This window comes from Danio rerio, chromosome 11 (genome assembly GCF_052040795.2).
Source record: "Danio rerio strain M-AB ecotype USA chromosome 11, GRCz13ab, whole genome shotgun sequence".
Taxonomy (NCBI): domain Eukaryota; kingdom Metazoa; phylum Chordata; class Actinopteri; order Cypriniformes; family Danionidae; genus Danio; species Danio rerio.
In genome coordinates, this window is record NC_141031.1 from 13,346,350 (window position 1) to 13,359,155 (window position 12,806).

The following is a 12,806-nucleotide window of genomic DNA, read 5'->3' on the forward strand; positions in this document are numbered from 1 at the left end:
ACAACCTAACATTACCAAGACAACATAACTTGTCATAAATCTGTCATAAACATGATTGTCTTTAGGCCATTATAATAGTCATGAATATAACGTTTTCGGTGGAACAAAGTGTATTTGTCACTAAAATGTCTCATTAAGTGTCATTACTCTGTCAAATATGTATGTGCGTAATTAATATGTAATGACAAATTCAGCTTGTTTCACTGAAGCTGAGGTAAAAAAAAAAAAGAAAAAGATTAACAATGCTGCTATAGAATTCATGACATTTATAATGGCATCATGACATTCATGTTTATGACAGATTTATGACACGTTTTGTTGTCTTGGTAATGTCAAGCTGTCATGACAGACAAAAACAGGTTGTGATGTATTTGTTTATGTCATATTTGAATTTAAAATGTTATAAGCATGAATAAAAATCTCATTTACATTCATGACGTGCCGTGTCATGATTATGAAAGTTGCATGACAGTCTTAAGAACAGCCCTTCAAGTAGTGTTATGGAAAAACTATAATAAATAAATACCAGTACAAATTATTAATTTAATAATAGGGTTGTACTGAAAATTTCTAAAATTCATTAAGAAACATTCAACAACTCAGAGGTGAACTAAACCTAAGATGAACTTAACCTGCTCTGAAGCAGTCAGAGCGTAAATTGCAACTGCAACTTACCCTAAAAATGATCTTAGTTAGGATAATCTGACATTATCTGCTTGATATCCTTAAACGTCTCCAAGTATGTCACATAACCTGCTTTCTGGAATACCCCCTAGGTCAACACTAAACTATGTCTTTAAAAGATTAAAAACCGACAATGTTTAGCAAGGTATCAAATTTACATCCACATGAATTGCTGGACCCAGGGTTTCTAAGCGTAACATTGTTAAGAGCATCATCACGCTCCATTCAATGGGTTGTTGTTGTCTTACAGGGCATCTGATGCCATTACGTCCATTTAATTAATGATCAATTCGGTTCTCCCATGACTGGTCGTAACCTTTCGACTCATCATTGTACATGACAATCTCGAAGAAAAAAAAAAGCCACTGAAAATGAACAAAAAGACGATTGCGACACTTTTTACAACATTTTAAAAAACACTAAATTTAATTACAACTGTACAGGCAAGTATTTATCAGAGGAGTCCGAAAACCAGCCATGTAGTTATGCAAACTAAAATAACATCAGCTGCATTAAAGAGTTACTTCATCCAAAAATGAAGACCCTTTTAATAATGACTCACTCCCATTTGCTCCAATCCCCTGAGACTTTCATTCATCTTCACAACACAAATGAACATATTTTAGATCAAATCAGAGTGCTCCTTGATTCTCTTTAGACATCAACAGTCCGGACATAAATAAGGAACCAGAAAACACTCCATGTCACTTCAGTGGTTCAACTGTAGTCCTTTAAAGCGCCTAGAATAAGACTCTATTGGCAATATTTAGTATAGACTAGAGTTAACACGAACCAACAAACTGATGCATGACAGAAGACTAACGAAGTTATATTTACAGTTTTGTTGCTCTTGAAGCTTCATATGGATTACAGTTGAAAAACTGAAGTGACATGAAACACTGTAAAACAATTCTGGGTTCCCCACAACTCCTTCATGCTGTCCTAACACAAATTGATGAAGTTAGCATAAATGTTTTTATTAAGTGGACTGAAAATATAAAAAAGAATTATGTAGATAAGTAGTGTGAACAAGCAGCAAAAATTATATTTTAAGAGAACGTCTAATGTTTTTGGTTCTTATTCTGAACTTTAACCATTTTTGAACAGTTGCTGTCTATAGAGTAGAGTTTTTCAACCATGTTCCTGGAGGAGCATCAGATCTGCACACTTTCCATGTTTCCTTAACACAAACACACCGGATTCAGATCATCAGCTCATTAGCAGAGTCTGAAAGACCTGTGTGTGTGACAGACAAAAAGAAAATACATTCAAAACATGACATGTTGGTGGTCCTCCAGGAATGAGGTTGAGAAACACTGCTATAGAGGATGCGAGAGCCTCAGATTTCTCAAATTTGTGTTCAGGAAATTGAAACGACATGAGGGTGAGTAATTAATAGCAGAAGTTCTCATTTTTGAGTGAACTAATGTTTTAAGGCAACAGAAACCCAATTATTTGATAGAATTATTCAGATGGTGTGATGCTATCGGATTTCAGAGCATCTATTACCGTGGACTGCATTTCTTCCTCTGGATTACAACAGTCCAAGGCTGTGGCCTCTCCTTTAGCTTCTGGTGAACCTGTGCTGGACGCAGCAGCTGGACATTCTTCAACAGAAGCTTGTGATTTAGACGGTGTTTCCTCAAATCCTTTAATGCGGGACTCTTCATCAGACCCTGCAGACGAGCTCGAGCTGCGTGATTTACTCTTCTTTCTTTTGTGCTTCTTCTTGCCCTTCTTCTTCTTCTTGCTCTTTTTCGAGTGCTTGTGGTGATGTGCATCCATCCGGTCAGTGTTTTCTGGGCTTTGGCTTTCCTTCCTGTGACTCTTCCTTTTCACAGACCCGTTTTTGGACACATGTTCTGGACTGTTTGATTTTGACATCTTTTTTTCAGAATCTGCTGAATCGCTTTGCTTCAACCGATCTCTGCTTTGGGAACGGCTTCTACTCCTCCTAGACTGCTCTCTTTGAGACGTTGATCTCCTTATTGAGTTCTCTGATTTCCTTTTCTCTCTGCTTCTGCTACGACTCTGTCTTTCCCTATTTCGATTTTGTCTCTCCCTACTGCGACTCCGCCTTTCCCTACTTCGACTCCGCCTCTCCCTGCTCCGACTTCGCCTCTCCCTGCTCCGACTCCGCCTTCCCCTGTAACTGTACCGTTCACGGCTGTGGCTCCTTCGGTCCGTTCTCCTTCGCTGGAATCGTTCAGAGCTATTTCCACATTGCGACCACATGCCATCTCTGCCACTCATGTGACGAGCAGAAAAGCCTCCACCGCGGTCAGGTGACATGTGGAGATCACGGTCCGCCTCCCAGAACTCATTGTCTGGATTTCTGAATACATGAAGGAAGTTGCAGTGTTTTCCCTTTGGACATTTCCGTCTGTCGAATAGTCCTGAGAATATATTGTGTAAAAATGTATATAAATATTAATACAACGATGTTTGTGCTATATAAGATTACATGAACAGTTTGTGAGGAAGAATTCCATTAGTTAATGTTATATATTAGGGGTGCACGATACTGGAAAAATCTGACATTGTGATATTTTTCTTCTCCCATATATATTGCGATATGAATGCAATTTCATCAGATGACTTGAATAGCTCTATTTGAAAATAAATAATTCATTTCAATTGATTGTAATAATAGTGTAGTGGAGTAAATCAAATAACTGCAAGTGTAAATAAATAAGATAAAAGCTCAAAATAAAAAGTAAAAGTAATCAGATATTTAGGTACAGTAACACAATACTATTATATTGTTTTGCCCCTGATTATGATAGATTACAATATCAGTGATATATCAGAAGAAAACCATTCACAATATATCATGACATTTGTAAATGAAGGGGGAAAATGCATCACAAATTTATAGGATCCATTTTATAAACAGCATATACAGTTAGGTCCATAAACATTAGGACATTGACATTATTCTAACATTTTTTACCTTTTTTATACCAACACAATGGATTTGAAATGAAACAAACAAGATGTGCGTTAACAGTCAGCTTTAATTTGAGGGTTTTACGTCCAAATCAGGTGAACGCTGTAGGAATTACAACAGTTTGCACATGTGCCTCCCACTTGTCAAGGGTCCAAAAGTAAAAGCAAAGGATTTGCAATCAAGTATTAAAAAGTGAATGTTTGCTTTATGATTATTATTCTGTACAAATTAATTTTGGACCCTTAAAAAGTGGGGGGCACATTTGCAAACTGTTTTAATTCCTACAGCGTTTACCTGATTTTGATGTAAATACCCTCAAACTAAATCTGACAGTCTGCAGTTAAAGCACATCTTGTTCGTTTCATTTCAAATCCCTCGTGTTAGTGTATAGATCCAAAAATGTTAGAATTGTGTCGATGTCCCAATATTTATGGACCAAAATGTATATTTTGTAAAATTGCAACATTGATATGTGTTTGGTCCGACATTATGAGTAGCACCAGCTCATGTCACCTAAGTGGTAAATGGTAGCAGTGCATGGCTGATGAATTACAGTAGTTCAGATCTTTTGTACCTTTAAATAAATACCCATACTTGGCTACATTAACAATGCATCGCAGGTGGAATTATCACAATAAATCAGCATTAATATTTTGTCCTGGCCCTATTATTGAATAATCAATATAACGTAAAATGTAAAATAACACTGTACATTGTTCATTGCTGATCAACTATAATAATTGCAACTCCACATTGCATATGCTGATATGACTATTGTGAATGCACACATTGTGATATTGATGCTGAAATGATATATTGTGCAGCTCTATTACAAAATGCATTTCCTAACATGAATGTATTGAATGCAAAGTTAGTATTAAAAGTAATATATAACAATCATTTTTTGATTAACCAAATGTGTTACTTATGGAAAGTAATGTGTGAAGATTTATTTGGAATGATTCTGGGAATATCATAATAAAAAATGTAATATATGAAACAAAAACCTTAATGTTTATTTAATGTTTAGGATGCAAATACAATTAACATATTTGATAAACAAAGCAAGTCTCTCATATAATGTATCTACTAAAAGACAGAAAACATCACTTTACAAACTGCATTTTATATAAACCCTATGTGCACTTTCATATTAGACAATAATATTACTGAAATTAATTTAAAAACTGAATAAATATAAATTCACAAGCATTTACACAAGTGAATAAATGTCCTTAATGATGGGCTAAAAATCTGTGGCTTTCTGTGCAGATTCTTTTTGGGCGTAAACGAATGTTAAAAAGCACAAATTTAGATTTTAATAATGCATTAGTAATGGCCCGTTTCCACTGAGCAGTACGGTTTCGAAAAAGTGGTACGATTCGGTATGCCTTTTGAAAGTGGAAACGGCCATAAAAGAGTACCGGACCGAATCGTACCACTTTTTCGGAAGGGTACCAAACACGAGAAAGTGTACCAAAATGCAGAGCTATGGCCCGTTTCCACTGAGTGGTACGGTACGGTTTGGTTTGGTACGCTTTAATGGCCGTTTCCACTGTCAATAAGCATACCGTACCGAACCAAACCGTACTGTACCACTTTTTCGGCACCCTTTCGAAAGGGTCCCAAAAACGAGAAAGGGTACCAAAAGGTGGAGCTACACGCGCAGCTGAATGCTGATTGGTTACAGAGATACGTCACAAGCTCATGGAGCTAGACAGAATGTAAACAAAGGATCCGCCATGTACTAATACACAGCCAAGAGATTACATAGATATAACGTTACTATATGCATAAAATAACCAGCCATGGATGACCCGGGCTCAAACAAAGCGTGTCGTCGTCTTGATGAACAGACACAATGCAAAGAAGAACAAAATCTGCCGTGTCCTGTTGTTGCTTTACGAGCCCATCTTAAAGTGCGAACGGTATTCGCTTTCTTCCGGGAGTGCGCGATCGCCTCTATATTTGATATAACGAACTTCTTGAGCTGATGATAATAACGTGTAACGTTACGTGATTGAAGAAGTGTCTCCGTCATCTGATCCATTCAGAAAAAAAAGGACAAGCGCGAGAGTAAAGTGCAGAAAAAAAATGAGAAACCCGGCAAAACACAGGAGCAAAAGTGTTTAACAACCTGAATCATGAACAAACTGCCATGTTTATCTTTGCCTTTTGGACTATTATGAACTGGGAATGACAAAATGACTCTCTAACAAAGTCTGCATGTGCTGGTGAAGATTACAGACACAGATGAGAGGTTTGCGCTGACTGTGGGCTATATTGTGTGTGTTTTTGAACTCAAATAAGTACTAAATGTATGATGTGTGTAGTTTTTCTGTAATTAAAAATATATCGGAGACCGTAAGGGGCTGTATGTGTTCATATACGTTGCATTTATGTATTTATTTTATAGAATTACAGACGTTACAGTAGCCTATTTTGCACAGTCATTGATCTGCAGTTATAATCAACTCCTGTCCATAGAAAAGTTAGTGATAAACATTTATAAACAAGTATTTATGTGTATAAAACATCTGTTTTGTGAGAAGTGCTGCTCATGATATGTGAACGACCCGTACAGCCTTACTGTAGACATTTATTCGAGCAAGCATGATGTCGACTTAAACTTTGTCATACACCACACCCACCAAAAAGGGTACCCTTTGTGGTGGAAACGCATGCCTGATAAAGGTGACCTGTACTGTACTGTACCAGTCAGTGGAAACGAGCCACTAGACGCGCAGCTGAACGCTATTGGTTTACAGAGATACGTCATTCGTTTACTCAACAAGCCAGAATAAAAACAAAAGAGCCGACATGTTTAAAATACACAGCCGAGAGATTTGTTACAGCGTGAACGTATATATACATAAAACAATGAGCCATGGTCGACCTGCGCTCAAACAAACCTTGTCGTTGTTTTGATGCACAGCCACAATGCCAAAAAAAAAGAGCAGATTTACCATGTGCCCTGTAGTTTTTTTTACGAGACAGTCTGAACCGTGAGTGGTTTCACTTGCCTGCTTGCGCTCACCACACATCTATATCTGAAACAACAAACTTCTTGAGCTAATGATAACAACGTGTGCTTGATTATTGACATGCTTTTTAAACCCGATCCTGTCAGAAACTGACAAACGCGAGAGTGAAGCCGGAAAAAAAGGAGCACATCATTTTTCAGCAAACGTGACCAAACTGCCATGTTTAACTATTATCATTACCTTTTGGACTAATATAACCTCGGAATCATGGAATTACTATCTAACAGAGGCTACATGTGCTGCTGGAGATTAAAGATACTGATGAGAGGTTTTCACTGACTGTAGGCTATATTTTGTTTTGTTTTTGAACCTAAATAAGCACTAAATGTCTGCTGTGTGTAGTTCTTCTGTAGTTGGTAACATTTCGGAGACTGTAAGGGGCTGTATGTGTTCATATATGTGGCATTTATTTATTTAATATAATTGCAGACGTTACAGTAGGCTATTTCGCACTGTCATTGATCAAATCCTGTTTATAGAAAAGTTAGCAATAAACATTTATACACAAGTATTTATGTGTAAAAAGCGTCTGCTTTCATATGATTCGTGAACGACCTGTTCAGCTGTATTATAGACATTTTCTCGAGCGAAAATTACATCGACTGAAACTGTCATACACCACACCCACCAAAAGGGTACCCTTTTTAGTGTAAACGCAAGCCTGATAAAGATGACCCGTACCGACCTAAACCGTACCGTACTGTACCAATCAGTGGAAACGAGTCATAAAATGTTGAATTCAACACAAACTACAATTAATAAATGCCTAAATATTGTTTAATATTCATGTTTTTATGTAAATTCATGTAAATACATTAACTAATGGAACCTTATTGTAAGTGTGACTTACTAATATTTTCCTTACCACATATGGCCGTTTTCCATCTAGTCACAGGGGAGAATTCACATTGCAGTTGTCTTCCAGCATACCAGCGACCATTAAACATCACAAAAGCTTCTTTGCATTGCTCCTCTCTGCAGGATATAAACAAAGATATCCAAATATACGTACATTTATAAATCTGCTGTCAAAAAAAATCTCCAAAATAATAATGCTGAACTTACGTCTCATACTGAACGTAAACGTTTCCTCTTAAGTGAGGCTCAAAGTTGCAGCTCACCTATTAAAATATGGCCAAATAATAATCATTGTCAATTTAATTTTACAAAAATATACATATTTATTTACATTTCTGCAGCTGATAGAATAAAAAATACGACTTTCATACGAGATAAATCTAAAGAAACATCTAAATAAAGAGAGATTTTATTTGTTGAAGGTTTTTCAGGCTTTTATTTGAGTTACCTTGAACTGCACCACTCTCCCTGCGTTCTTGAACTCTGGCAGAGCGTCTTCATAGAAATCCAGAAACTGCTGGTGCAACTCCTCCTCACTGTACTCCAGACTGGCATCGGTGTCGTAGTCATCACGTCTGCTCTGCTCCATCCCGAATGACACAAACATCCCCCTCACCATCAGAGTGCAGCTGGATGCTGGGTGGTCATGTTTTCGAGAGCACCTGTTTATTAAAGAGTATTAAAAAAAGTCATCATCTTAAACGGATAGTTCCCCTAAAACTAGTATTGTATATTATTACAATGACAAATAGGTGTTTGTGCTATATTACAGGGGTTCTCAACTGGTTTGACCATGGAACCCAAATTTTTACATGGTCATCAAGCCACGAACCAAATTTTTAGGAACTATAATACAATTTTAGGAATTATAATTAATTTTTAATTATTTGTTAAAATACACATGTAGTGACAGATAAATCATAAGAAAATCACAAAGGCTTACAAATAAACAATATTTTGCTTTCATTTAACAAAATGGATCAAATTATAGAAATATTACAAAGTAAAAACGACAAATACTGTGGTTAGGGTAAGGAAAGGTTCAGTTACCATGAACTAAACTAAACTGTTAATAAAAAATTTCTGGTTTCTAAACGTCATCTTAATTTAAAAGGTTTCATGCTCTCTTGTGAGAGCACCTCGCTACTTATGACACACTGAGGCTTTAAGTCTTTTTTGTCCTCAATATATGTATTTTTGACATATTTGTTGCTATATTTAAATGAAATTTCACGTCAAACGATAGGGTTATCATGCACGCATTTCAAAATAAAAGTCAAAATAAGTTAAAAACTTTATTTTTGTTGTTTTTTTTTTTCCACACACTCCGCGACCCACTGAAAATGATCCCGCGACCCGACCCACCAGTTGAGAAACACTGCTATATTACATTAGAAAGTTTGTCATTAGATTAGAACTTGTGAGGGAGGCTATTGAGCAACACTTTTCAAAAGGTTTCCATTAGTTAACGTTACATAATGTATTTACTAACATGAATGAACAATACATTTATTGCAGGATTTATCCAAAACTGAAAATTCTCTTGTTTACTTGTTCCACACTGGTTTAAGTTTCTTTTTTCTGTTGAACAAACACACAAAAAAAAGATTTTGAAGAAAGCTGAAAACCTTTTGACTTCCATAGTATGAAAACGTAATACTATGGAAGTCAATGGTTATAAGAATTCAGCTTTCTTCAAAATATTATTTTTTGTGTTCAACAGAATAAAGAACCACTTTCATTTTTGGGTGAACTATCCGTCATAATCCTGACCAGGAAATTTCATTTCGACTGTCAACACTTTGTGATATAGTCGTGTAATAAATAATTACCGGTCTCCAAATCTACAAGCACCAGTTTTTAGGAAGAATGGACAGTTTGCCTTGTCCTTTTCAGTTCCGTAATCCTTTGGAGCATCTGGGTTTTTCCAGGGTCCCCCATTTTCCAGCTAAATGCAACAAAAGATAGCTTTTCATGAGAAGAGCAAATACAAAACTTGCATTTTTTTATCATAACAAGAATCAAGAAGTTACCTGACTCTCTGCTTGATCCAGCATTTTCTGTACTGCTTCCTATAAATGGTGCAAACATACACAGTATGGCGGGTGAAATTCTGTGGTGTGCAAGTACATGTCTGTTAGAACTGGTTAAGACAATCTGGCAGATCATTTGTACAGCATTTTGTAATATTTTACAGCGAATATGTTCTCTGCTGTGGAATCAGTAAGCAATCTCATTACTACAAATGACATGAAAAGATACGTTCTTCATTGGGAGTCGACACTTGCTTCATATATAGCATTTTTGTGAATCTTAGTTAAGGAAACGAAGACAAAATTTTGCATAAATTCACACAATGTACATATAAAACAGATATATGGCATGTGTGGGTGCATGTAAAATCATGATCAACAAGTCTTTATGTTTGATTTCTGATAGAGGATATGTAGACATCAGCATCTTTATCCTCCCAGTGCAGAGATCACCTCTCTTTCTCTCTTCTCCTGCTCCTTGTGCTCCCGCTCCTCTTTGTCCTTTCTTTGCTGTTCCTCCCATTCCTCTTTGATTTTCCGCTGGGTTTACAGAAAAAAAGCATTAGTCGATTATAATGTACAGCGCTCAGCATACACCTCATTCTGATAATATCCATTTTTTATCCATTCCTTACTGAATATAGGTAATACATGTTGGTGCATTTAAACAAAAAATATTTTAGTCACCAAATATCTTTAGAAATAGAAAGATAATACATTTAATTCATGAGAAAAAAATTACAAACTACACATTTACATATAAACCTGAGCTATTAATTTTTGGACCATTATTATTGTTAGTTATTTTGTTAGATTAGCTACAGATCTGGCTTAAGTACGAATTAGTCTAATGTATATGCACAAATATAATATTGTAACACTTCCTATAGAAATATTAACCCTCTCAAGGCAGGCGTTGCTGATTTGCAACAGTTAAAAGCATAGATTTTGCCTGTTTCTAAAATTTAATTTGAGCCTGAAAGGGTTAATTGAAATGATATATTTATGAAGTGCTCTGCATATAAAATATATTATAAAAATATATTATCATAAATTTCTCATTTCAATTAATATATCTATAGGAAGTGTTACAAAATTATATTGTAGAATTACACTTATCAATTTATTTAAAAGGCACCTAGAAGTTTCAGCTCAAAACACCCATCAGATTTTTCATTATACCTTTTACAAGATCCTGTTTTATACATTTTTCCACCAGGGGGTGATTTTGTCGTACTGCGCCTTTAAGGCGAGTCCTCCCCGCCTACTGTTTCTATGTGCCTTCCCGCGTGCTTTAATCTCCTCCCTCGGCTGCGTTAGACAACAGACAGACTTAAAGGAAGAAGATCTCACGTAGCGTTTGTTGGAAATACTACAGTAAGAACTTTACCAATGAGTATTTGTTGTGCAGTTGCACTGATGAGTCACATGCAATATCGTAACAAAGTTCACACGCGCGCGCACGCACGCACACACGCACGCACGCACGCACGCGCACACACACACACACACAGGCAGACAGGCAGACAGACAGACAGACAGAGCGCGCTTAGCTTTGCACTGTTTTTGCACGCAAATGTGACAGGATACAGGTTAATCTCCACTGCTGTGTTGGTATCTGTTATGTTATTTTATAAAATAAACCTGATTTAATGTCCACAAACAGAGATTGAAGCATCTTCTTTTATAATTATTCTGACATGCGGCTGTGCTGATGAAGTAAAGCTGAAGTGAATCACTGTAATTAATTACACGTGCAAATAATACTAATTATTATAAATTACAAATGTATATACACATATTTTAAAACTAATTTTACTATTTTACCAAGTGTATATAACCTATAAGTTACTACTGTAAGAAAATATCAGCATTCGGTACATACTTTCAGTATCACCTTTGCTTAAAATGAGTCAATCTTATGCTGTTTATATTAAATAAACCTGCACCCGAGCAGGTTTGAGCTACCAGAACTGTTGCAATGACATCAACTCTCGGATTAATTTTAAAGAACAAAACAATCCTGGATCGTGTCAAATCGTCAATAACCAAATCCAGCTAATTGAGTAATCCACATACAAAGAACGAACCCCTGTTCTCCTGTTCACACATTCTTGTCACCTCTTCCTCTGCTTGTAAACTCATAAACAAACACTTGCAATCGGTTCATGAGATCGGCCAGATTGGCGAGTACCGACTGAGTCATTAAATGTAAACGAAGAATCCCTAATTAAAACCATATACTACACATTACAATCACAGGCTCACCTCTTCTTCCTCCTTTCTCTGTTGTGCTGCATCCTCTCGCTCCTTCTTTAACCTGAATTCTTCCTGCGCAATCCTTTCTCTTTCCATCCATTCTTGGTGTAACCGCTCACTGCATTGTTAATAAAGTATTATTTTCAAAATATTTCCATCTTTTCCAACTGATATTAACTAATTAAATTGAAATTGTAAGGCCTTACCTCTCCTCATCAACCTTCAGTTTGTCCTCATCTTCAGCTTCAGACTGAAGTTCCTCATTTTGCAAATTGTTATCTGAAAAGTAGGGAAATGATGTTGCAATATTGGTTTTGAATCTTATGATTATATTATTCACAAAAAAATATTTTAAATTGTTATTTTACAGTATTACTGTTTTAATAAACGTTAAAAGACTAAATAAATGCAGTCTTGAGAGATTGCATTTATTTATTTATTATATTATTTATTTTAAGAGGCTTAGAATATTTAACCTGTAGACTTAAAATACTTTAACACGTAGTGCAGAAATAATAACTACTACTATAATATAATAAACAGTAAAATAAAAAATCTAGAAAATAGCTAATTAAATCGTGTCAATAACCGTGTAAATAAGTTACCTGCTTCTTTTATTTTAGCAAGCGCTTGGCGTTTTCTTTTTCTTCTTTCTCGTTTAAGAGCAGCTCGTCGTTGTTTATGACTAAGAAGTTGGTAAATAAATACATTGTAAATAATTAAAACACATCCATACTGACTGATTTAATACAGCAACAATGTCAAACGTCTGATACAACACCTGAGTACAACAGAAGGAGTTTCACACATATTCAACCGGTTCTCAGAGTCCTGTGTCTCTGTCTGAATCGAGCAACAATCCTTCTCCGTCATTTCAAACCATTATTTAACTCATATCGCTGATAAACAACAACAGCACAAGCTATCAAGCGCAACACATTTTCACCAATCATTCAACGCGCGCGCAAAGATGACATC

At 35.9% G+C, this 12,806-nt stretch overlaps 1 protein-coding gene across 2 annotated transcripts; it reads right to left on the minus strand.

Annotated features, from left to right (window-relative positions):
• Window positions 1-1,080: 1,080 nt before the first annotated feature.
• Window positions 1,081-12,779, minus strand: zrsr2 (zinc finger (CCCH type), RNA-binding motif and serine/arginine rich 2). Of its 2 annotated transcripts, XM_087273383.1 has the most exons (12): window positions 12,610-12,779; window positions 12,434-12,513; window positions 12,035-12,107; window positions 11,838-11,946; window positions 9,983-10,109; window positions 9,799-9,842; window positions 9,570-9,670; window positions 9,369-9,484; window positions 7,985-8,198; window positions 7,744-7,799; window positions 7,544-7,653; window positions 1,081-3,080 (listed from the first exon to the last, which is right to left on the minus strand). In XM_087273383.1, the coding sequence occupies exons 7-12, from the start codon at window positions 9,591-9,593 to the stop codon at window positions 2,149-2,151; spliced, it is 1,452 nt and encodes a 483-aa protein (XP_087129509.1). In that variant the 5' UTR covers window positions 9,594-9,670; window positions 9,799-9,842; window positions 9,983-10,109; window positions 11,838-11,946; window positions 12,035-12,107; window positions 12,434-12,513; window positions 12,610-12,779; the 3' UTR covers window positions 1,081-2,148. The 2 variants fall into 2 exon arrangements, with proteins under 2 accessions (XP_087129509.1, XP_087129508.1); XM_087273382.1 differs by lacking the exon at window positions 9,799-9,842 and having other exon boundaries at window positions 9,570-9,608; window positions 10,023-10,109.
• Window positions 12,780-12,806: the final 27 nt, after the last annotated feature.